Source organism: Sceloporus occidentalis, unplaced genomic scaffold (genome assembly GCF_023333645.1).
Source record: "Sceloporus occidentalis isolate IW3139 unplaced genomic scaffold, rSceOcc1.0.p SCAF_3, whole genome shotgun sequence".
In the NCBI taxonomy this organism is placed as follows: domain Eukaryota; kingdom Metazoa; phylum Chordata; class Lepidosauria; order Squamata; family Phrynosomatidae; genus Sceloporus; species Sceloporus occidentalis.
This window is the reverse complement of record NW_028316983.1, coordinates 2782856-2809022: the sequence shown is the minus strand read 5'-3', so window position 1 is coordinate 2809022 and position 26167 is coordinate 2782856. Positions and strand designations below refer to the sequence as shown.

Here is a 26167-nt window from a genome sequence, read left to right as displayed (position 1 = left end):
TTCAGATCCTGCAAACTCTGGGGCCATGGCTTTTTATGGGATTTTTGGGCTATGTGCCATGTTCTAGCAGAGTTTCTTCCTGACGTTTCGCCAGCATCTTTGGCTGATATCTTCAGAGAAAGATGCCAGCCACAGATTCTGGCAAAACATCAGGAATAAACTCTTCCAGAACATGGACCCGAAAAACCCACAAAAAGCTATGGATGCTGGCCATGAAAGCCTTTGACTTTGCTCTGGGGCCATGGCTTCCTTCCTGAGCCCTGGTCCAGCGGGGGAGATCTGCCAAGCCATCCTTGACGGGGTCACACTCCCCCTGAAGAGTGAAGGCGGCAGTTTGGGAGTCCTCCTGGACGCGTCTCTACAGTTGACCTCTCAGGTGGAGGCCACAGCCAGGAGGGCATGATATGCCAACTGTGTCCCTTCCTGGCTCAGGGGGACCTTGGAACAGTAGTAGTACATGCGCTGGTGGTAACCTCTCCTTTAGATTTCTGCAATGCGCTCTACTTGGGGCTGCCTTTGTACCAAGTTTGGAAGCTCCAACTGATTCAGAATGCTGCAGCCAGACTGATCACCAGGACACCGAATCAGAGCACATGACACCGGTGTTGAAATCTCTCCATTGGCTGCCGATTAGCATCCGGGCGCAATACAAAGTGTGGGTTATTACCTATAAAGCCCTACATGGCCTGGGCCTGAGTTACTTGAGGGAACCCCTCTCCTGACACAATCTGGCACAAAGAGATTGGAACACCCCAAAACCCGGTTGAAAACCACCTCTTGTGAAACGTTTTCTGCCATGGCCCTTAGACTTGGAAACACTTAGACCTTCTTTGGAATCATTCAAGAGGGCAATGAAGACGGATCTCTTCCGGCGGCCGATCCAACGGATCTCCTCTAATCTGATTTTGAACATCTGAATATGACGACTCCATTCTTACGACTGTCAGCAACGACTTTCTCCTTTTCCCTTTGATTTTTATTTCTTTGACTGATGTTTTTGAATTATGTATGTATTTTATGATGCTTTTACTGCTGCAGCCCTGCTTCGGTCCGAAGGGAGAAGAGGGAGATGTCAATAGTTTATTGGTATTAGTAGTATGATTGTATGCAGGGAGCTCTTGCAGCCCCTTTGAGACTAACTAAAGAAAGGCATTGGCAGCCTGAGCTTAATTCCTAGACGCCAGTCTCCTTCCTCAGATGCATTTCCAATCTCAGGACGCAGACGGAAGGCTAGGAATGAGGCTCCTTTCTTCCTCTGAGGAGGAGCCACAAGAAGAGCTCTAGGCTGCAGGCGGAGCCCAGAGACGAAGAGGGCTCTATCCCTGGGCGCTTCCACTGGCTGAGTCTAGGCCTCTCTCCCTCTTCCATCTCTCCTTCCCTGGAGGCCTTCGGGCAGAGGCTGCAATGGGGATGCCCTGATGGAGAGCTCCTGCAGGGCAGCATCAAGGGCTGGGCCTCTTCCAACTCTAGCAGTCTCTTCTATACACTCTTTGTTTATGTAGCGCCATAGGTCTTGCCTGGCACTTGACAGACATAACAAAGGCATCATCATATAGATATAGATATATAGAGAGAGATGATATGGATGATTGTTATACTATTATGATTCGTGTTTCTTTCCACAGCACCAAAGCTGTGATTAGAGACGTCGCCTTGATTGCTCTAAAGTGCCATGCAGACCTCACGGCGCTATAGAGAAATAAGCCCTCCTCCTCCTCCTCCTCAGACTGCGACTCAGATCTGGCGCAGTGACTTCCTTCAGGGCAACCAGAGCAGCCGCCGCCGCCGCCGCCGCCGCCGCCCCTCCCACTGGCTCCTCCGGGCCCTGAAACTCCAACTCCCAGCAGCCCCCACGCGGGCCGATAATAGCCGGGAATTCTGGGGGATGAAGTCCGCCTTTTCCTCCTCCCTCCGACCGCTCTCTCCCTTGTTTAGTCTATGACTAAGAGGCGCGGCCAAGATGGCGACAGGGGCACTTCCGGTGACGCCACTTCCGTTCCCCCTTTTCCCCTGACTAGCGGCGTCGACGTCGGTGGCGGCGTGCGCGTGACGTCACATCCCGGTCTGGCGCAGGCGGGGCCGGTTTGAACGGTAAGCGACTGAGGTGGCGGCGGCGGCGGCGGCCGTTGAGGCGGAGGTTCGAGGCCTGAGTCCCGGCGGGCGCCGCCCTTCTCCGTCGCCTTCCTTCTGCTCCGCTTTCTGAGGGCGAGCCTTGTAAGGGGGGTCTCATTTGCATATGCTAATGAGGGACCGTTTTTATGCAGATGAGGGCCTCGCGGGGGCTTCTGGGAGGGGCCCTGCTTTCTCCGTCTCCTCAAAAGCGGCGGAGGAGGCGAGCCTGGGGCCCTTTGACGAGCGGCCTCTCCTCCTCCTTGGCCCCCTCGAGGCCGCCGTACTCGGGGGTTGTAGCCCGGCGAGGGTGGGGCTTGGTCGGTTCCATTTTGCCTCGGCCTTCTCTGAGGCTGAGAGAGTGTGACGCCCACGTGACCCGCCCTGGCCCAGAGCAAAGGGCAGCACTTGCCCATAGAGAGAACGGGAGAGCAATCTGTAAGGGGTTCCCAATGGGCAAGGATTCCCCTATTACTATCTATGGGCAAGGATTCCCCAATGGCTCCCCCATGGGCAAGGGTTCCCCTATTACTATCTATGGGCAAGGATTCCCCAATGGCTCCCCATGGGCAAGGGTTCCCCTATTACTATCTATGGGCAAGGATTCCCCAATGGCTCCCCATGGGCAAGGGTTCCCCTATTACTATCTATGGGCAAGGATTCCCCAATGGCTCCCCATGGGCAAGGGTTCCCCTATTACTATCTATGGGCAAGGATTCCCCAATGGCTCCCCATGGGCAAGGGTTCCCCTATTACTATCTATGGGCAAGGATTCCCCAATGGCTCCCCCATGGGCAAGGGTTCCCCTATTACTATCTATGGGCAAGGATTCCCCAATGGCTCCCCATGGGCAAGGGTTCCCCTATTACTATCTATGGGCAAGGATTCCCCAATGGCTCCCCATGGGCAAGGGTTCCCCTATTACTATCTATGGGCAAGGATTCCCCAATGGCTCCCCATGGGCAAGGGTTCCCCTATTACTATCTATGGGCAAGGATTCCCCAATGGCTCCCCATGGGCAAGGGTTCCCCTATTACTATCTATGGGCAAGGATTCCCCAATGGCTCCCCATGGGCAAGGGTTCCCCTATTACTATCTATGGGCAAGGATTCCCCAATGGCTCCCCATGGGCAAGGATTCCCCTATTACTATCTATGGGCAAGGATTCCCCAATGGCTCCCCATGGGCAAGGATTCCCCTATTACTATCTATGGGCAAGGATTCCCCAATGGCTCCCCATGGGCAAGGATTCCCCTATTACTATCTATGGGCAAGGATTCCCCAATGGCTCCCCATGGGCAAGGATTCCCCTATTACTATCTATGGGCAAGGATTCCCCAATGGCTCCCCATGGGCAAGGATTCCCCTATTACTATCTATGGGCAAGGATTCCCCAATGGCTCCCCATGGGCAAGGGTTCCCCTATTACTATCTATGGGCAAGGATTCCCCAATGGCTCCCCATGGGCAAGGGTTCCCCTATTACTATCTATGGGCAAGGATTCCCCAATGGCTCCCCATGGGCAAGGGTTCCCCTATTACTATCTATGGGCAAGGATTCCCCAATGGCTCCCCATGGGCAAGGGTTCCCCTATTACTATCTATGGGCAAGGATTCCCCAATGGCTCCCCATGGGCAAGGGTTCCCCCATTACTATCTATGGGCAAGGATTCCCCAATGGCTCCCCATGGGCAAGGGTTCCCCCATTACTATCTATGGGCAAGGATTCCCCAATGGCTCCCCATGGGCAAGGGTTCCCCCATTACTATCTATGGGCAAGGATTCCCCAATGGCTCCCCATGGGCAAGGGTTCTCCTATTACTATCTATGGGCAAGGATTCCCCAATGGCTCCCCATGGGCAAGGGTTCCCCTATTACTATCTATGGGCAAGGATTCCCCAATGGCTCCCCATGGGCAAGGATTCCCCTATTACTATCTATGGGCAAGGATTCCCCAATGGCTCCCCATGGGCAAGGGTTCCCCAATGGCTCCCCATGGGCAAGGGTTCCCCTATTACTATCTATGGGCAAGGATTCCCCAATGGCTCCCCATGGGCAAGGGTTCCCCTATTACTATCTATGGGCAAGGATTCCCCAATGGCTCCCCATGGGCAAGGGTTCCCCCATTACTATCTATGGGCAAGGATTCCCCAATGGCTCCCCATGGGCAAGGGTTCTCCCATTACTATCTATGGGCAAGGATTCCCCAATGGCTCCCCATGGGCAAGGGTTCTCCCATTACTATCTATGGGCAAGGATTCCCCAATGGCTCCCCATGGGCAAGGGTTCTCCCATTACTATCTATGGGCAAGGATTCCCCAATGGCTCCCCATGGGCAAGGGTTCCCCTATTACTATCTATGGGCAAGGATTCCCCAATGGCTCCCCATGGGCAAGGGTTCCCCTATTACTATCTATGGGCAAGGATTCCCCAATGGCTCCCCATGGGCAAGGATTCTCCTATTACTATCTATGGGCAAGGATTCCCCAATGGCTCCCCATGGGCAAGGATTCCCCTATTACTATCTATGGGCAAGGATTCCCCAATGGCTCCCCATGGGCAAGGATTCTCCTATTACTATCTATGGGCAAGGATTCCCCAATGGCTCCCCATGGGCAAGGATTCCCCTATTACTATCTATGGGCAAGGATTCCCCAATGGCTCCCCATGGGCAAGGATTCCCCTATTACTATCTATGGGCAAGGATTCCCCAATGGCTCCCCATGGGCAAGGATTCCCCTATTACTATCTATGGGCAAGGATTCTCCAATGGCTCCCCATGGGCAAGGATTCCCCTATTACTATCTATGGGCAAGGATTCCCCAATGGCTCCCCATGGGCAAGGATTCTCCTATTACTATCTATGGGCAAGGATTCCCCAATGGCTCCCCATGGGCAAGGATTCCCCTATTACTATCTATGGGCAAGGATTCCCCAATGGCTCCCCATGGGCAAGGATTCCCCTATTACTATCTATGGGCAAGGATTCCCCAATGGCTTCCCCATGGGCAAGTACCGCCATTGGTTTTGGTCGGTCCCCAGACCACGTTGGCTCTTGGTAGTGGTCCATATCCACTCGTCCTCCACAGTTGTGGCTTTGATGATTCACAGATTTTATCCATGTGCTCTCTCTAGGGATATCTAGGTCCTCCTCCATCCGGCTGAGAGAGTGTGACTTGCAGGGTCCTAAGCCAGCACTCAGACCACTCTACCATCCTGGCTCTAAGGAACCCCACCATTTTAAACATTAGTACAATGCAGGGATACAGAAGTTCTGAGGAAGGAGGAAAGATGCCAGTGGCTTAAAGAACAAGCTGCCATAGGAATTTCCTCTGGAATATTCTGGCTGCCTTGGAGAAGAGTCCAGGGTTTGTGGGAGAAGAGGAGCGGAAGCGTCCCTGAGAGCGAGAAGCCCAGAGCCTCCATGGCTGGCATCCATAGGTTTCTGTGGGTCTTTTGGGCCGTCTGGCCATGTTCTGTGGAATTTCTTCCTGGCGTTTGTGTGGGGAAGATGCGCAGGGGATTTGTGCCTATTTAATTGGTAACCCATTGTCTTTGGGGGAAGCCCTTTGAGCCTAGGGGTGTTCATTTGCTTCTCTTGACTCTTGCTTTTGGTGTTTTTCAGGACTGGTAGCCAAACTTGGCATATCCCAGCCCCCCCCCCACAAACCCCCCACAAACCCCCCTGGCATATTCCCCACACAACACACCTCCAGGCTGTGCACAACATGCAAACTACACCACTATTAACATAAAACACTTCCTCCCAAACATGGGTCACACAGGTATATATGCTCCATGCACTTCCATGCCCCCATCCTCTGAAGATGCCAGCCACAGTTGCAGGCAAAAGATCAGGAATAAATCCCTCCAGAAGCTGGCCACAGAGCCTGAAACCCCCCAGAAAACTGTCCCTGAGAGCATCATCTTACATCTCAGAGGGCTCAGGATGGGAGACAAAGAGGGAGGTTGCTGCAGGTCACTCAGACTATCTAATGCAGGGTTTTCCAAACTTTGGTCCTCCGGGTACTTTGGACTTCAACTGCCAGAAGGCCTAGCCAGGTTGGCAAACAGTCTGGAATTCTGGGAGCTGAAACTCTGATCTAACCCTTTTACTACTGCTCACTCTGAGGCATTTACTCCTTCAGTGGTTGCTGTTCTTCCAGTATGAAATAGCTGTACCCATGGCTGGGGTGGGTTTGCCTTTTGCAGACCTGGGTCTAATCCGCAATGCAGAAATAATGCAGTCTGATGCTGCTTTGACTGCCATGGCTCAAGACATTGGGATCCTGGGGCTTGTGAGTTAGTTAGCCTTCCTTGTCAGAGAATTCTGGTGGCCCAACAGACTACACATTTTAGGATTTCATAGCATTGAGCCATGACAGTCTACTTCCTCAGGTGCATGGAGTGAGTTGATGGCCCAGGAAGGAGCTTAATCATAAGTCTGTGTGAATTGCCATAGAAATGCAAAAGATGTGGGCAGGGTGATGAGGTATTCCCTCCTGGTTTTTGTCCCTCAACAACCATAGATAAGACTGAACTTGTCAGCTCCTCACCACAAGTTTTGCATTTCTATGGCTATTCATGTTGTTGTTAGCTGCCTTCTAGTGGACATCAACTCCAGGTCCCTCTGTCCATTATCTCTGCTCAGGTCCTCTAGGCTCTGGCCATGGTCTCCCTGATGAGTCCATCCATTTGGCATGCAGTCTTCCTCTCTTTCTACCGCTTTCTATCTTCCCTAGCATCATTGTCTTTTCTAATGAGTTATGCCTTCTCATGATGTGGCCAAAGTACGATCATCTTCGCTTCCAAGAAGAGTTCAAGCTTGATTTGTTCAAGGGCCCATTTGTTTGTCTTCTTGGCCGTCCATGATATCCTCAGCACTCTTCTCCAGCACTACATCCCAAATGAATTAATTTTCTTCACTCTCCAGCTCTCACATCCCTCCATGATGATGGGGAATACGATGCTTGGATGAGTCTAACTTTAGTGTTCAGTTGTCTGTCTTTGCACTTTAGGAATTTGTCTCATTCTTTCATAGCTGACCCTCCCATTCCTAGTCTACTTCTGATTTCTTGACTGCAATCTCCATCCTGATCAATGTTTGATCCAAGGTGTGAGAAATCTTTGACTGTCTCAATTTTCTCATTATCTAGGTTGAATTTATGTAAATCCTCCATTTTCATTATTTTTGTTTTCTTTATGTTTAATATGAGACCTGCCTTTGCACTTTCTTCTTTGACATCCTTTAGCGATTGTTCCAAGTCTGTGATGGTTTCTGCTAGTAGTCTGGTGCCGTCTGTATATTTCAGATTGTCTTCAGTATTCATACAGCCTGATTATAAAGGTTCTTCTTGGGCAATCCATGCATCTCAGGAAAGAGACCAAGTCTATGAAAGCTTATGCTACAACTTCTTTGGCACAGTTTGTCTCAAAGGTGCTACAAGGTCCCTTTGCATGTCTAGGTTTATTGAAGCTTAGTGGGACCCTTTGAATGCTCCGTTCTTTTATGCTGCCCACAACCAGAATTGGTTTTCCCTCCTGACTGACTATCCTGTCTCTTTTCAATTCAAATTGTCTCAGTCAAATCCAACCCTTCTGTCTCTCAAAGCCAAACCCTGTCTCTGTGATGTTTTCTCCTCCTCTGCAGAAGCTTGGCCAGCCGCACCTCAAAACCTGCAGCCATTGCTTGCCTTGATAATCCTGACTGGCAGCAACAGCAGCTCTCCAGGGTTTCTTTCAGGCAGGATTCTTCCTTAGCTCTGCTTGGATGTCCCTGGTCTTCTCTCCTGGGGTGTCTGCCTGTTTTTGTGTCTGGCTGCTACCCATCCAAGGACTAACCAAGCCCAAGGCCGCTTAGCTTCCAAAATCAGATGGGATTGGGTATGTCCAGCATGGTATGGTGTTAGTTAAAGGAGTGGGAAGCTACCTTAATGCTGAGTAAGTCTGTCCTGTCCATGGATTTGGCCAAGATTCTTTCCTAACCCCGCTTGGAGTTTGTTCTCCCATTCAAGGATTAATCTGGCCTGCCTTTGTGTAGTTTCCCCAGTTGGACAAGATCCAATGATATGGTGGTATATAGTTTGGGCAAAGCTGCCATAAGTAGCCATGATATGTCCAGTCACACCTGTCTTCCTGACAAGATTCTGTCTTGCACGGAAAAGACTGTCGCAAGAGTCGCACCCTGTTCCCCTTCTTTCAGCCTTGGCTTACTTTGTTTGATAAAGCGGCAGGGATGCTGCTACTGGCTTATCATCCTGGTAGTACAAGGGCTGCCTGTGATTCTCTGGCACACAATTTAGAAAGACTTGTTACATGCAATCCGTCCCTTGAGTTTTACAAACCTTTGAATGCCTCAGTTCTGTAGTGAGAAAGAAGGTGTGTGTGTGTGTGTGGGGGGGGTGCTAATTCTCCTCTAAAAAGGTAGCAAATGAAGAGGAAACAGTAATCTGACTTCTGAACATCTTAGATCAATCATGCTGGATTTTTATCTCTTTCACAATGTCTGCAAAGTGAGAAGATTTTGGGATTGTTTTTGTTGGCAGAGCTCAGGAACTGACTGAGGTAGCCTCATTTAATTCATGGTGTGGAACACAATCCTCAAATTGACAATGTTTTTCTGTTTATAAAATGTACATCAACCTTATGGTAATAAGATAACCACTCCTGTGAAGCCTGTGCAGTAGTATCAGGTGGCATCTCAGAATGGGGCTGGTTAAAGTCAAATAAGTAGCCATACCCTTGGATTCTGTTGGCAATGTTTAAATGATGTGAAATCTACTGTTGGGTCTTCCTCAATCAGGCTTCAATATTTTTTTCAATTCTCAGAACTTGGCTTATTTTGCCCACACAATCTTAAAACTGTAAAAAGTGTAAAAACCTTCTCATTTGATTTTGAGTAAAGCAATTAATTCTCCTGCATATTATGTGCTTGAACTGTCCTTAGTTGCTTTTTTCAACAGTGATAAAATGCCAGTGAGATGAAATGCAGGAAACAGTTAAAACTTCACATGAGCAAGCAAACAAGTGGGAGAAATTGAGAAGCTAGTCTGTTATATGACAATTTATTGCAAGATCAGCTTAAAGGCAGCCTTGAAGAGGCTGGCCTTCAAGCCTTGTCTGAATGCCTGAACCAAAAAGGCAAGGCAGAAACCTATAAGAAGAGAATTTCACTACCAAGAAGGCCTGATCTCTGCTAGATCTTAATGGCAAGCAAAGGATCTTTAGACAGGTTTTTAGTGCACAGGCACTACAGTTAATCTGGTCCCCACAGTACCAGATGACTGTAGCTGACTTTCACATTGAGCTTCATGAAAAGCTGCTCCTGAAAAACGGGAAGGCTGCATTCCCCCTTGGAGAATTCCTCTATTAGACTTCTGCGCTGTTGCAATTGCTCATTGTATCCATCAGTTGAAGCATCCAGCACTATTATAGTTCTCCCTTGTTGCTTTCCCTATTTTCTCCAGGCTCCCTTGTTGTTGACACTCCTGGTTTCCTTCATCCATTTTCATACCTTCTGCTGTGTTGCTGTGCCTGACATATTCTCCCTTGAAGATCCTTCCTTAACTTTGCTTTACCGACTTCTCTCACTTCTCCTTTCCCCAACCTCTGCTAATTTGTTCATTTTAGGCTTGTTCTCAAATCCTTGTTGGTTGATGTCTCTTCCATGTTGCAGTAAAGTGTGCTCATATATATCTTTGCTAATAGAAACTTTCTTTCAGACAGCTGTTGAACTGATGTGATTACCTTCCTCCTCTCTGTAGTGGATCCTTATCCCTATTGCAGGATGTTTTCTAATGCTGTAGGGTAGGTAGGTGTACTTGTTGAGTCTCTGTAGGAATGCACCATCTGGTTGCAGCTCTTTCTGACTAGAGGCTTAGCACATTTACAGAGGTGCTGAATTTCAGATAAGTGGCTCGTCTCTCTTTGGGTAATGGACTCTGAGGGGATGACCCTTGTCCAACAGATGCGCCTATGCATCTGTGGCTGGGAAATATCATTGTTTGTCTTGGAGTGTGTGATAGGACAGCTAAGGTGTGGTTGTGGCTCACTTTACCAGCCTCTGTGTAAACACGATGCCTTCTTGATTGTTTTTCTTCAGAAAATGGCAGTTAACGTTTATTCCACCTCAGTGACAAGCGACAACTTGAGTCGACATGATATGCTTGCCTGGATTAACGAGTCGTTACAGTTGAACTTGACAAAGATAGAACAGCTTTGCTCAGGTAAGTCGAGGGCTGAGGGAGGCTTTCATTTATTTTTCCTTTGGAAGAACCAGGTGGAGATGAGGAATAATGTTTTTTCATGCCCAAGTGAATAGAAAGGGTTTATTGCCTTGCTAGGTAGCTTGCTTGAACCACCTGTTTTCTCCTTCTCCTACAGGTATGCTGAACCCTGAGTGTTTGTGGCATAATCCATTAGAATACATTTTGGGTGGAAATCAAAGTGCAAGAGTGTGTTAAGGCTGCTAGCAGTTCTGTAGTACTTGGCACTCCCTAAAACATATTCTTTGGGCAATCTAGTGGGGAGAGAGCAGACAGAACTTTGCTCAGTGCTACACCTGATTCTGGCATGTGCCAACAGGGACTTTTTAAAGGAGAGCTTCTGAATTTAGCAGAAGATAAAACTTGGATCTGTTTTTGCAAGCCATATATTGGTCCCAGTGGAAGACTGTGCTGTGTAAGATGTACTAATGTGTAGCCTCTGAAATGTAACTAAACCTCAGAGGGAATGCATCCATAGTGATGGTAGCAAATGTTGTGCTTAGGAAAGCTGTGGCTTTTAAAAGGATTAATATTGAATTTATTCTAACAATAAATAATAAATAAGAAAAGCAAAGGGAGACTGAAGTAAATCGTAGTGCAGAAGAACAGTAAATGAAAGGCTGTCAGATAAGATAAGACAGTGAGTCAGAAATAATAGCGAGTAGGTGTTGCTGACTATTAGAATTTGATTTACGGGAAAGGTGAGTGTGCAGCATGGCAAGCATACCGTTAAGGTCCAGGCATCTGTTTAATGCAGGCATGGGAAACGTTGTTTGCAGGTCTTTGTGAATTCAGAACAGGGAAATCTTGATGGCAAGGCATAGGGAATGGAGCTTGTATAAAAATGCAGGGGATGGTATTAGAATGGCTGGCCTATGGAGTAGGCAGACCTGTGCAGAGGGGTCTGCACATTGTGCCAAACCCTCCCTCCAGTCCATCTGCCTTGGTCCAGGCCTTGGAGGTAGAGAGGAACTTCTGGACCTCATCCCCCTTCCCCACCACCTTTCCCTTCTCCTTTTGTGTCATGTCTTTTTAGATTGTAAGCCTGAGGGCAGGGAACCGTCTAATTAAAAAGATTGTATGTACAGCGCTGTGTAAATTTGCAGCGCTTTATAAAGAAAGGTTAATAATAATAATAAGAAGAAGAAGAAGAAGAAGAGGGGGCAGAAAGCTGACAGTGTAACAAAATACAATAAAACTTAGTCAGTGAGTTTGACTGAAGGAGCTGCTAGCCAAGATGGGAGGTGACAGAAACTGAATGGCTCCTAGTTTCCAGTGTCAACAATCCAGTAACATTTTCACATCAGCCAGGTAGAGCACATCCAGTTTGCTGAGGTGCCAAAAATATTGTAGTCCGAAGTGTGAAGGAACCTTTCCCTCTTCTTGCAAAGAATGGCTTTTCTGTTGTAAATTTCATGGTTACTTTGGTTTTAACTTTATCACATATAGAATCATAGAGTTGGAAGAGACCACAAGGGCCTTCAAGTCCAACCCCCTTCTGTCATGCAGGAACTCTCAATCAAAGCGAGAAATGGAGTGAACTGAAAGCTGTAACACACTGTTTTTCCATATAACTGTTACTCAGCGATAAGCCAACTTTCATTCTCAGTGTTGAGTACTTACAGCATGTGAAGATACTATGGCCCTCGACAGATGGGCCCTTTAGCACCTCCTGGCGACGTGCTAGGGTTGCCTCGGGACATCCTTTACAGGCGTCCTGCAACCCTAGCACATAACTGGGGCGTGGTAATGGCAGCTCCCTATTTACACGGGTGCTGCTATTATGATGTCACAGCCACGCAGCCAAACGGCACGGCGCGGGCGTGACGTGCTCGCGCCCTTTCAGCGGCGCCAGAAGGAGCTCCGAAATGGAGCTCCTTCCTGGGGAGTGCCTCGTTCCCGCAGCCACCAAACGGCTGTGGGAACGAAGCTGGGAGAAAGGGGCTGAGTGGCCCCTTTCTCTCCCGGCAGCGGCTCCCTGGGGTGTTCTGGGGCATGAAGCCCCAAGGACACCCCTTTCAAGGCCGGGAGGGGAGTGGCACTTTGCCGCTTCCCCGAGGCCTGGAAAAGCAGCGGATTGGGGCATCTGTGGCTGCTCAGGCCCCAATCCGGTGGGGATTGCGGTGCCTGCAGGCCACCCCAAAGGGGCGGTCTCTATCCCACCTTAGAAGGTTCTAAATATTGGCTGTTCTTGTTCAGCCTATGAGGAGAGCAGACCTCTGGCAGTGATAGGGAGTGTTTGTCATGATGAAACAAACAGGTCATTGGCACTAACGTGTCAGTGCATCAGTACTAGCAATCCTAGTTTGTAAAGGCTGTAGGTTTTATAATCCGCACTGTTGTGTCCAAGCCAGGGTGGGGGATTAATTGGGTGATTAAATGCATCATGCTTCTTACAGAAGTGATTGTGGAAATGGTGCAATCCCAGACACAGTGTTAAGTGATGTTTTGTTTACCTTCCAGTTCCACAGGATCCTTAAAATTTGTATCCAGGAATGAAGTTGCTGTGGAGGTGGTAGCAATTCTATAAAGTGTTTAAAAAACTCGCCTTCTGATTATGTTCTGTTTGTAAGGACTTATTCTCACAAGGATATTGTTTTTCTTTTCTTGCCAGGTGCTGCTTATTGTCAGTTTATGGACATGCTCTTCCCTGGTTCAGTAACACTGAAGAAGGTGAAATTCCAAGCAAAGTTGGAACATGAATATATTCAGAATTTCAAGGTGCTACAAGCAGGTTTTAAGCGAATGGGCGTTGACAAAGTAAGCATTATTGCCTTTGAATGGACATCCTTTGATTTCATCCTCAGTGTAATGCTGCAGTTCTCCAGATGCTGGTCTGGAGCACTAATTCTCTTTGACAGTATTTGGCCTGGTTGTTGTGTTGTCTCAGATGGATAGTCTTTTCCACCTAATCTGGGTTCCTGTCAGCCTCCCCCTCCTCCTGCCCGGGTGCTATTTTCTTTCCTCAGTTTCCAAACAGAAAACCAGGATATTTCTACTCTAACCTGCTACCAATAGTTTTGCTTTGTTTCAACTAGATGCATTTCTTCAAATAAGATTGACGGCCATCTTTATTTAAATTACACCTTTCCCCCTTATTTATCCAGTTAAGATATATAATCAATGCACTAGCTGTTGAGCTAACTTACAAGAAATGAATGGAAAATGCAGAGAAGTGGTAGAATTATATCCCCTAGCCTCTAAAAATCGCATACCTTCTTTGTTTTCCCCTCCGGAAGACCCCTTCTCTTGAATCTGTTCCTTTTGGTGCCAGAGAGGCTACAGCATTCCAGTTCTACCTATGTGTAGTAGTTCATCATATATTTGAGCCCCCAGTTACATTGTTTTACTTGATTTGTCTCTTGTGCATAGTTGTGTCATTGGGCAGATTTAAATGGAAGAAATGCATAGTTGCTTATCTGAAAATGGGCACTTCTCCTCTAAGCCAGAAACTTGCTGCACAAACTGGGTTGTTGGGATGAAATTTGTGTGTAAGAGGAAACAGCTTGGAGGACACTCCTTAGTGGAGGGAAAGGGGACACTTAATATCTTCTCTGTTGGTTTGCTTTGGGGCCTAAACTGTCTCATGGTGTTAGTGAGGGCAAATCTCTTTGGTATTCAGAAAGCTAGAAAACAATGCAGGGAGGGAGGACTGACAGTAAGGGCTGTTTGACAGTGGAACCCTCGGAGTGCAGTGGAGTCTCCTTCCTTGGAGGTCTTTAAACAGAGGCTGGATGGCCATCTGTCAATGGGGACGCTTTGATTTGGATTTCCTACATGGCAGAATGGGGTTGGACTGGATGGCCCTTGCGGTCTCTTCCAAATTTATTGTTCTGTGATTCTATGACTCTGGAGCAGCAAGGAAGACTCACATAACTACTCTTCTGGTTAGATTTTCTCCCTTTTGATTCTACTTTTCCCTGGACAAAATCCTTCTGCTCAGATATGTATGTGGCACTGCCTTGTAGGTCCTTAACATACTGATGAAAATAGCAAAGCCAGGATTCTTCCTTTATCAAGTGGGAAGAGTGCCACATGAGAGTGGTATGGCTTGTTCCATTTTAATCTCCATCTAACTAGGCAAAATGTTCCATTGCCTGATTTTTCTAAAGGGCATGCTCTTGTATCAGGATTGTTGCTTGGAAGCCCTCAGCAAGTTACTGTTCAATGTACATTTTTTCTCTTATTTCCCTGTAATTTGTCATTTTGTTTTCTTTCAATTTGTTGTAGTTGTTAGGTTAGATTCCTGGACATCCTAGGATCAAGGGCAGACAATTCTGCCTTGATCAGAATGTCCAGATGACAACATGCTCCGCAGCCAGATGTGCAGGGATAATTTTTGATGATTCCTTGTTCCTGTTTCTAAAGCTAACAGTTCCTGTTAACTAACAGTGTTGGAACAGTGAACCTACTCAAGTCTGCAATGTCTTTGTAATCATCTATAATTTCCTGATGGCAGGTGCAATGTTGTCCTGTCCAGGTTAAGCTGACACTACCATATTTACTGAAAGGAAAAATTCCACATTTTCAGTAGGCTTACTGGTGCTTTATTATGGGCCACATTGAATGTGATGTGGGAGATCTCAGAGGACAAATGGCAGAAGAAAGGAGGTGGATCATTTGGTAAAACAGTGAAGGAGGCAATTAATCTTTTCCTAGTTCCCCAGAATTATTTCTCCTTACCTTTCTTAAAACCCCTGCTATGGTTCCTGTCCACAGATGCCCCACATCGAGTTTAGTTTGCCCTAACATTTAGTCACATTTGCTTGCCATTTTTTTTATTTTTCATGCCTGCACTTGTAAAGTATACATTTAAGTTAGGATTTTACTTTTTCGTTAATTTTTGTGCCTTCTGGATGCCTCCCAAATACTTGCCTTCTTTTGTTGGTCAAGGGAAGGGATGCTGCTTTGATATTGTAGGCGTCCCAATTGCCTTCCTGGCCCTTAGCTTTGCACTCTAGTGAGCAAACAAATGAAAGGGAAATCTCAGGATAACATTAAATTTGTTTAGTGGTTCAGAAAATTCTTTGATGACAACTGGAAGGGCTGTGACCCTGTGCCAGCTGGGCAGGAAGCTGGTTGTAATATGATCTGTCTGCCCCTGTGCTGAGAACCTCAAGTCTACCTGTGTCTCCTCGTCTCTGGTTTCCCAAGGAAATGCTTTCTGAACTTGAGCTGAGGAAGTGTGTGCTTGTTCCAGACTTTTCTGCTATAGGATATTACTTTTTGCCCTTTCAGCTATAAATATGCTCAACTTTCTTTCCTCAGATAATCCCTGTGGACAAATTAGTGAAAGGAAAATTCCAAGACAATTTTGAATTTGTTCAATGGTTCAAAAAGTTCTTTGATGCAAATTATGATGGAAAGGACTATGACCCTGTGGCAGCCCGGCAAGGCCAGGAGACAGCACCAGCACCAGCTCTTGTTGTCCCGCTCCTGAATAAACCTAAGAAAAACCTTACTTCTGGTGGCACAGGTAATGCAGACACTTGGGAGAGGAACTAGCCTAGCTCTGTGTTGCATTTCAGGTCACCCGTGATCTAATATTCTATTGCTCTGGAATGAGTGAAGGAATTGTAGAGGGCTAGAAGCTCCAGCTGTTTCTGCCAGAGATCAGTTTTAAGGACCCTGTGTTCTTTAACCTGAGGGGTCAAGAAGACAGCACCGGCGCGAGGTTGCACCGGCGCCAGGACCGCGGCAACTGCACAGGCCCACTCCTGATGCAGGCCACTGGCAAGAATGATTATATCTGCTTTTATTTTTTGGCCATTTCTTTTTCGTTGCCACGGCCTTGACACAGCTTCAGGTCGTGTTTGTGGCATGCATCGTCTAAATGACATGCTTCCAACGTGGCCCAAAGCCGCTTCATTTTGTCTGACTATTTTGGGCCAAAGAGGCAAAAATGGTCAAAAGATCTAGAACTACAGGTTTCTGTGTCTATGGCCTGTTACAGACTGCCAAAATAAAGCTGCTTCGGGTCTCTTTGGAGGTATGCTGTTTAAATGATGCATGCATCCTAAGAATCCAGAAGCTGCACCAAAGCCGCACTCCAGTGCTTAGGAATGGAGTGTGGCTTTGGTGCGACCTCTGGACTCTTAGGACCCATGCATCATTTAAATAGCATACCTCCAAAGAGACCTGAAGCAGCTTTATTTTGGCAGTCTGTAACAGGCCTTAATTACCATGTGCAGAATTAATGCTCATTCTCTTGCACTCGTATGGCCCTTTTGATGTATCTGCCTGAAGAATCATTGTTGAAATCCAGGCTTCTGTTGACATGGGTAGTTTCCTGTCTGTTGCACAAAGACTCCAGTCTCAAAAGAGGAAATGAAATGCCATTTGTTCAAGATGGGCCTTTAATTTTGCTCTTCCTCAGTCATGGAGCTGGCAAGGAGAGGGTAGAATGTCCTTGTGTGTTTACTCAGCCTCAGGTGGTCCTATTTTAGTGGCATGTTAGATGCTTTGGGTTGGTTATTGTATAACACAAAAGTGGAGAAATTGTGCCTCTTCTGCCTTCCTACTTCTCCCAGCTCTTTTATGCCTTCCAAAGCTCTTAAGCCTCCAGGTTTTTATTTTTTAAAAAATAGGTGAAAGTACATACTGAGTATGTACCAAAGCGGTTCCTGGAGCAGTGTTATGTTTTACAATACTCTTCCCGGTCCCTATGTCCTATCATATTGAGGAGGGAGCAAGCTTATTTTCTGCTACTCCAGAGACTAGAACGCGGAACAATGGATGGTAACTGCAGGAAAAGAGATTCCACCTCAATATTAGCAGGAACTTCCTGACAGGGCTGTTCAACCGTGGAACAATCTCCCTTGGAGTGTGGTGGAGTCTCCTTCCTTGGAGGTCTTTAAACAGAGGCTGGATGGCCATCTGTCAGGGATACTTTGATTTGGATTTCCTGCATGGCAGGGGGTTGGACTGGATGGCCCTTGTGGTCTCTTCCAACTCTATGATTCCTTATGTGCCTGAACCCCCTCCCACAAAAGAACCAGAAATAGATTTTCTGTTACTTCTGGAACTCATTTTTGGCCAAAAACACACTAAAGCATCTTGCCATGAGGGCAAAAATTGCTCTCCCCCACAACCCCCTGTGTAACAGCTAGAACTGTTCTTTCCTTTTGTAGATGCCAGTTTTGTGCAAGATTCAGAGCTGAAAGCTGCAAGAGCAGAGGCTACTGCTTCCTTAAAGAAAACTGCTCTGATAGGTAGTAAGCACTTTGCAGGGAGAAGGGGTTCTTTGAACTGTCCTCTTGGGGTTGTAGTGGTATTTTCTTGGTGCAGCACACAGGGAGTCCACACTTCATATCCCTTTCACACTGGTGGCTGATACACAGAGGCATGGATTGGTGGAGGCAACTTTTTTGGATTACAGCTCATATACTTTTCTGTTGCAGCTCCAACAAGACCCATGGTTGCCCAAAGAACAACGGTGGCTAATAAAACTGGACCTGGAATGGTTAAAAAGGCTCCTGCAGGAATTGGGGAGGATGAGTCTGCTGAATTGATCCAGCAGGTGGGTTTCTGGTAGGCAGAACTGCTCAGCAGAGAGTTAGTGGCCTGTGATGTCTTTGATGGTTACAGTCTAATGGTACCATAAATAAAACTATGGCCTGTTACAGACAGCCAAAATAAAGCTGCTTCGAGTCACAGTGGAGGTATGGTGTTTCAATGATGCATGCGTCCTAAGAGTCTAGAAGTCGCGCCAAAGTCATGCTCCAGCCCTTCAGGACTGGAGTGTGGCTTTGGTGTGGCTTCTGGACTCTTAGGACGCATACATCATTGAAACCCCATACCTCCACTGTGACTCAAAGCAGCTTTATTTTGGCTGTCTGTAACAGGCCCATAATGGAACTTTAAAACACCAGCGCTTTTCACACTGATCCTGCTTCACTTTGAAAATAGTAGAAACGTGGACAGTACTGTGAGGCACAATCTGAATTTGTCAGCTGTAGGAGGTTTTTGGAGTAGGGAGTTGTCAGCATCTGGCACATTCCCCAACGAAGTCTTAGCTGGTAGGATGGAATGAAAACTTTCTGCAACCCACATAATTTCTTCCTATGGAAGCTACCAGATTGATGTAGGGAAGTTGGAGTCAGAGTGGTTAAGTGGCTGGAGTGTTGGACTAAGGCTCCAGGAGTCATGGTTTAAACCCCTGCTCATCCTTGGAAGTCCACTTGGTGACTTTGGCCAAGTCACATCCTCACTCAGTGGCAAACTTCTTTTGAACAAATTAGGTCACGAAAAGACTATGATAGATTTGCCATAAGCCAGGAGTCAACTTGAACACGCATAACAGCAGCAGAAATAGGGGAAGTCAGTTCCATACTACCATACAAACTGATGTGAAGACTTCTGCTTAAACTGTCTCCCCTTCTCATTGCACAGAATTAGTGGATCTAGCATAAGAAAGGAGTAAATGTGCCCACATTTGTTAACACCAAATATTGCTACTTGTAGGGCCTTAAGTTTGTATGGCAGCAAAGAGCCCTGATACCTTGTGCATCACTGGGAGTGGATGTGTAGAGTAGGGATAGGCATGCCCCCTCCCATTCAGTGCCCACCTGTCTAGTCCCAAAGGTACCTCTGTATAAGGATGCATTTTGGGCACAGTGGTAACGAATTGATACAATATTACTTTTGCTTGACATTTTGGCCAGTACGTGGCTGAATACACAGGTACTTGGAGGGAAATTCTGGAGGGACAAAAATGCCCAAAACCATACCAAAAAATTAAATGTTTTTCCCCAGTGGCCACACACAAGCCATGAGCCATGCTTTCCCCACCCCATGTGCAGAGAAATGCTAGAAAGATGCATTAACTGCTCTCTCTCTCTCTTTTTGAGTCTAGAGGGGGGGACTTTGAGATCATTTGGATGACCCTGTTGCTTTCTGTTTGGTTTTATGCTGGTGTTAATGTGGTAAAAAGGAGATACAGAATATGATTAAAATATGCATTTCTTGTACTTGCTCTCCCCTCCCTTGGTGCTTCTTTAGAGAAGTCACTCTTTTCAGACCCTTCATTTGCTCTTTGTGTTTTTCTCTGAGCATCATTTGCAGGCTTAGCCCTTTTGCAGACAAAAGTGTGGTGTGCTGGGACAGTAAGCCCTAGGGGGATGTGTCCAGACAAATGTATATACAGTTGCAGTTTGCTCTGTAGTACCTTTATTTTTTCAGGGTTTTCAGAAAAAAAGTACTATGAAGAGACTTTCTTTTCCAGATCAACGTATTAAAGATGACAGTTGAAGATTTGGAGAAAGAAAGAGACTTCTACTTTGGAAAACTGAGGAACATTGAGCTGATTTGTCAGGAGAATGAAGGGGAGAGTGACCCAGTTCTGCAGAGGATTGTCGAGATTCTTTATGCTACCGATGTAAGTTTGTGTACCTTCCTCATGTCCAGTGACTCTTGGCTCAGACCTTCCAGATGATGCTTACACTTACTTCCCAGCACTGTTTGTGTTCAAGTGCTCAAGCCCCAGTGATATGAATAGCAGTGGGGCAGCAGCCTGGTTTGAGCTGTAGCTGCTAGGGTTGCTGACCTGCATTTACCAAATGTCAGGGGTAGGTAATATCCCCACATAGGTTGGGGGAGGGGGGAGTTGCTAAACAGCAGCCATGGAAACTACTCACTAAGTCTTTAGTCATAACTGAAAACCCAACATGCATACATCAAATAAAAACAGTTGGAAAATCGTAACTCTACCCCTACAATTGGCGGGCACATGGTTCTCAAAACAGCTATTTGAAATACATACAGTTCTCAAAACAATTTTGTCTTCAGATGTTTTCCCTTTTTTCTTTCCCAGAAAATTTGAGCCTGGTTGTGCTAACAGCCATCAGCCTTCAAAGGCCTCCTGCATATTCCTTTCTCAGGCATTCAGCAAACCCAATTAATGCAAGCTCTCTCTCTGCAGCTGTTTCAGCTTAACAATTAACATATCTTAAAATATTTTTAAACACATTAAAACATAACAAATCATACATTTTAATATCATTTCTTCAAACCCATATAACACTATTAAAATATCTCAGTTATATTTTTTCTAATTTAATTTATAAAACCTTAGCTTGTCTCTGATTTTTTATCTTTGAGTCAGCATTGATGGTCTTGCCCACTATGGCACATTGTGGCACAAATGTTTATAATCAACCAATCAAATATAAGGCAACCAAATAAAATATACTCATACACAATGTAACATAGCAAAATAAACTAATCCAAAAACATATTAATATCCCCTTACATAACTATCGCCACCAACAACCTATATAAAGCCTAACACCTGCTACCCCTTAATATCTAACACACCACATAACTATAAATCCCATCCTACAAAACTCAGTCCCCATGCTTAATTAAGTACCTAAAAACACAACCCTTATGAAACGTCAGACATAATTATAACAGTCAAAGAAAACTCATGGCAGGGTTAACCCAATCCTGACAGGGCAGCATGTTGAAGTGAACCTGAGTGTTGGAGCATGCATAGAATAGCACAGTTCCCATTCCATTTTGGCATTTATGCATTATTTCTTTAAACACATGGACTATAAAATAGCTTGCATCCAGCTTAAGCATTTCTACAAGGCTGCTGTTGAAGGAGCTTTAACTTGAGTCTCCCTTTTAAAATTTGTGTTTTTAATTGTATTTTTTATTTTATTCCTGCTGCGACCTTCTGTCCCGTTTCCCCCCTGCAGGGTATAAATGAAGCAAACAAACATTGTAAACACCTTGCATAAGATGTGTTTCTGTTTGCCTTTGTGTTTATCATACTGATGTGCTGTACTCAGCAAGTCTAACAGCTGAATTAAGTTGACCCAGAAATGAAGCCCCACTAGGATCCCAGAAGGGTGTGCCGGGGATTAAACTCTGATGTGTTTCTGACAGTGAGTTTGGGAATGTGTGTGAGGCAGCTTTTTCAACTCAGAAGGCTGAGATGCTGAATTTTTAACAAGCTCTCAGAACAATAAAATTGTTTATATGTTCAGTTGCTGAAGTATGTCCATCTACTAAAAGGCAAGCATATTGGGAGGGAGAAGACAGTGATTCCTTTATTGGTCAACCAAAATGCAGAAAATACTTTGTGCAAGCTTTCAAAGCTTCACTGTCTTCTTCATTAGGCAAAGTTGTTAAAAATTGTACAGGAGATGAAAAATTACAGTGTTAGAGTTACAGGCCTACCTTTGGTCTCAGATGTTTACTCTGTTGTCAGTTAAGATGGTATAAACAGATGTGCTAAGATGTAGAGAAGTGGCAGAATAGGAATCCCATGGAAGTATGCTGCATGGCGAGTTGGACTGGATGGCCCTTATGGTCTCTTCTAACAATACTGTATATAAGTCTAGATATCACTGTAGGCCAGTGCTTCTCAATTATTTTCTGTCATGCCCCCCCTAGGAAGAAGAAAACATTTCGCGCCCCCCACGCGACTGTAAATAGTATCATTTGTCTATAAAAGTGTTATTTGCCGAGGTCAAACGAGCCCCCCTTTACAGAGCCTCGCGCCCCCCCTGGGGGGTGCGCCCCACTATTTGAGAAGTACTGCTGTAGGCAAAGGATATGGGACAAAGGTAAATAAAAGTCAGGTAATAAAATTTTAAGTCCATTAACACAGAAAAGTAACTTCCCTTGAGATCCAGGCTGTCCTTGTCTTCTGCAAAGCTAGCTGTTTCTTTGCTAAGCAGAGGACACTGAATTTGTCAAGGCGTTCCTGTACTGTTACATCTGGAATAACCTCTAGGTGCTGTCTGGGTAAAACTTGCCATTTGTATAAATGAGACAGTTTTATCTTGGTTGGAGGTAAAACCTCAAAGAATTAAGTCCCAATCCATTAGTTACCTCTTGTTAAAGTTTCTCCTGTTGCGGAAAAAATCAGTGTCTTCAAATCCAGGAAACATACTCAGTTGACCATGCAACAAAATACAACAAAATACAAAATCCATAAAAGAACAATACCTTCACAGGTGGCAAGTTCTAATCGTCAATGCAGACTGAATTCAAAGTGTGTCTTTTAGTACAAGCCCTCAAACTGTGTACTTTGAAAAGTTTGCAAAGTAATACAGAGGTCTGTCTTTCCCCTCTTCCCTTTCAGGAAGGCTTTGTGATACCAGATGAAGGCGCACCACCAGAAGAGCAAGAGGAGTATTAATGGTCCACCTACTTGTACCAGCAGAGCAGCAGAAGCGTCAGAATTCAGAAATCAGAATTCTTTGCCCCAGTCATGTGCTTATCTGTAAAATACTCCATTTTATTCTTAGAGGACTCACTGGTTTCTTTTCATAAGTAAAAAAAAGTACCTCTTCAAGTGCACTTTGCCTAAGTTTAACTACTTCCCCCTTCCTCCATTGGGTTTTATTTGAGAGCTCTTTTCTCACTCTTGTAGCAGAGCAGTATTAACATCTAGATGGTGTAATTTGGAAGCAAGAGGTGGAATATTTGGAGTTTGCAGAGTTGCTTGTTTGCTGGCAAGGCACTGGTTTGTGGAGAGTTTGCTGTATTGTGCTTGGGTGGCTGAGGGGGGAGTATGTTGTGGAGCAGTTTTGGGCCTGACTTTTCTGCAGAAAGGTTGAGCAGATAGGAAGTGTGTTGTACAATTAAAGAGATGCCTTAAGGGGGCTTAAAGGATGCTTCCAGATGCCAAATTAAAGTAATGTGGTGAGAGATGTTATGCGCTCTAAATGGGGTGGGTGGGTAGAGCATCTGGCCTTCTTGTTTTGGAAGGAACCACTTGACGCAGTTGGCAAATCAGTCAGGGCTCTAAAAGGAGCCATTTAAGAAGCCCGGTTGCTGTAAGAAAGTGTCCACAGGGTCATTGACTTTCATGGGGGAAAGGCTTGCTGTGTCCTGTTGCAAGAGTAGCGTGGGTATGACTCAGAAGCCTGAGGGCCTCCTGGTTTTTATGGAGGGGCCGGAAGCACATGCTATCTTCCAAAGCTATAAGGCTATCACGTTGAAATCCTTTTTCCCACTTCTCCACCCCCGGCCACCGACTTTCACGTTAAGGGTCCCTTGACCCTTTGTTGGTCCTTCTGATCCTTTCTGCACTCCTCCTTCCTCCTCTTCCTCCTCCTCCAAGCCTGCTAACTAAACTCTACTGGATTGAATTGTTTGCAGCGCTGCACTGAGACCACTCTTGATCTCCAGCCTCTGTCCTATTGTGTGTCCTTCCTTAGCCTTTGCCAGTGACCCAACCCACTGGTGGAGAAAGTTAATGGGTGTTAAAGTTAAATTGGGAGGGGAGGGAGTGTTACAAAAAATGAAATGCTCATGTGGGTTTTGATTATCGCAGTATTCCTTCCTTGACCCTGTCCCCCTCCTGTGTGCGGGTGGCTTGGGGGACAAGCCCCTCAGCCCCCCATCTGATTGCTGCTCTTTGGGAGGGCCTTTTCAAGAAGTTGCCCCACAGCCAAGGCGAAGCCTCTGAGCTTGGTGTGCTCTTGTTTGTTTGCTTCCGGTGGTTACGTGTCCTAAGTGTGTGTAGAAAGCAAAGCATTTTATGGTTACTGTTGTGTAGTGCATGAATCCCTATGAAACTTCAGAGGAAGACCCAAATTCAACAAATGCCAAAAAAAGCAAGCCATTATTTAAACAACATCAGAGGTGCTATTTCTTTTGTGGCCTTCTAGATAAACTTGTTGCCCTAAACCATATTCCACCCAGACTCCTCTTGACAGGGTTTTTTCTACTTCTTAAACCATTTCTAAATAAAGTTCTGTTATTTCAAAAATGTTACGTCTGCTGGAGTGTCATGTTCTTGTGGGTTTGGTTCTCTGCTTAACCACAAAAGTTCCCATTTTCTTCCATGTGGAAGTTTCATAGGTCCAGGTAATTTTTAAGTTCAAATGCACCGTGCCTCTGAACACTGAATACCAGTGTTGTTAGAGAGCATCCAGAGAATGAACTTCGTTGTGGCCTTCCAGATCTCCCTTGCCAGTAATAGCACTGGACAGCTGCGCAGTCTATGGTGGCTTGGTGTTCTTTGTAGACTGCTGTGGTGCTTCAACAGGCGTTCAGTGCCTGTAGAGCTGAGCCAAGATGGGAAATGGATGATGCCCTTTAGGGCAAAATAGTAATGCTGAATTGTAACTTCCCAAACTAGTTCAGTTCTAGAGAATATTAGAAGTGTGACAGCTCTGCTCACTGATGTCTATTAACTGAGAATTTTAAAACCGTGCACAAAACCCTTGTGCTATTTGACTTGATTAAAATTTACCGCTTCTTAGTGTAGCAGATGATTTCTTCTTGTGCACTTAGAGGAAAATGGTGTGTGAGAAGCTCTGAGGCCAAGAGGCTCCATCAAGCCTTATATTCTCCAAGGAAAAAAATCTGTATTGGTTGTGGTTGTGTTACTGTGTTGGCTTGGCTAAAGAGGTGGAGGATGAGCGATGTGTGGTTCAGTTACCTGTTGAACTATGTGCAATTCTTGGGCCATTCTAGAGGCTGTCTTTTTTTTGGCCACTGCTCTGCTCTATGTATACTTTTCACCCGCACAAAATAGAACAAATCAGGCAGATACCAGAGAAGCTGGTGGCTAAAGCTAAGATTGCCTCATGTGGGACATTAAGAGAAATATACCAGGAGTCATCATTTTGTCTTCTGGATGAAGAAGTACCACTGCCAGTCTTCCCAGAAGGATAGCAAACAATATGTTCACCTGGGACACTGCCCAGTATGAAGCGCTTCCCTGCTGAAAGGATCCTTTCAGTTGAAAATAATAAAAAAAGCAGCCTTTCTTAGTCTTAGCTTTTTTTATGTACCTGGAAGACAGACAATAAGGAACAACCAAGAGACATGACCTACTCCCTCTTTTTTTGTACTCCGTAACACATATCTTGCAAGCGGGCTTTCAGGAAATCTTTTCTTAACTCTCCTGTTCAGTTTTGTCAACCTTCTGACTTGCAACAACAATTCTTACTGTAACTGTCTAAAGACTAAACAATAAAAGTACAAGAATTTCCATTACAATCTTGTCTCAACAGCATTGTGATTTTTCTGGCTGAGTTAGGATTTGTTAAAAAGATAGTATTGGACGCATTTTGCAGACTGTCACCAGTAAAACTGTGAAGTAGCTTGGGACTATTTCTGCCTTAGGAATGGAGAATGGAGTGGCCTGGGGGTTGACCATTCTTGCCTAGCTGAACTATTCAGGGGAAAGGAGCTCATGGCCAGCTCAAAGCCCTTCGCAGGGTCCAATAGTGCAAACAAAACTACTTTAAATCATTATGAAATTCTCCAGCCCACTGCTGTACTCCTTCATGGCCTCCACAATGCCAAGAGGTAACAAGAAACATTGTGAACTGACAGTGTACTAGCTCTGTTCTCTCTGCCAATCTTATAAAGCAGGCTTGGGCACGCGTTGAGGGTCTGGAGAACATTGTCACTCCTGTCCTTGTGCAAGTTGTGTTCGGATTGGACTGGGCTTGCAAAACCTCAACCCCAGTGGCATTCCTCAGCTAAAAAAATCAGCTTTCTCTGGCCATCTTTTGAAAAGCTGACTGCTCAGGTGGGAGCTGATGAGTCTTGCAGGTAACACAAGCCGCTCCCCAGCTAAAAATTCTGGTTACACTTTACAAATGTAACCACAGGTAGAGCCCCTCTGCTGCCAAAAAGAGAACGTCATTGCCTAAGGCAGGTCAAACTCAGCCTCAGAGGATGGCAATGGCAAACCTCTGGACAAATCTTGCCAAGAAAACCCCATGATAGGTTTGCCTTAGGGTCGCCATAAGTCTGAAACGACTAGAAGGCACACAGCAACAACACCAACAAAAAAATTTTTTAAGGGGAATATTG

At 45.8% G+C, this 26167-nt stretch overlaps 1 protein-coding gene across 2 annotated transcripts; it reads left to right on the top strand.

Moving 5' to 3' along the window:
* Window positions 1-1983: 1983 nt before the first annotated feature.
* On the top strand, window positions 1984-25342 carry MAPRE1 (microtubule associated protein RP/EB family member 1). Of its 2 annotated transcripts, none has more exons than XM_089513429.1 (7): window positions 1984-2091; window positions 10210-10333; window positions 12987-13132; window positions 15641-15848; window positions 17773-17891; window positions 19596-19748; window positions 22470-25342. In XM_089513429.1, exons 2-7 carry the CDS (start codon window positions 10213-10215, stop codon window positions 22524-22526), a joined length of 804 nt encoding a protein of 267 aa, XP_089369555.1. In that variant the 5' UTR covers window positions 1984-2091; window positions 10210-10212; the 3' UTR covers window positions 22527-25342. The 2 variants fall into 2 exon arrangements, with proteins under 2 accessions (XP_089369555.1, XP_089369556.1); XM_089513430.1 differs by lacking the exon at window positions 1984-2091 and adding an exon at window positions 2107-2214.
* Window positions 25343-26167: the final 825 nt, after the last annotated feature.

Excerpts from the sequence above, each read along its gene's own strand:
- MAPRE1 (XM_089513429.1), top strand. The coding sequence starts at position 10,213 with ATGGCAGTTAACGTTTATTCCACCTCAGTGACAAGCGACAACTTGAGT. Across the intron at positions 10,334-12,986 it reads GATAGAACAGCTTTGCTCAG|GTGCTGCTTATTGTCAGTTT; the intron begins GTAAGTCGAGGG and ends TTTTCTTGCCAG. Across the intron at positions 13,133-15,640 it reads AGCGAATGGGCGTTGACAAA|ATAATCCCTGTGGACAAATT; the intron begins GTAAGCATTATT and ends TTCTTTCCTCAG.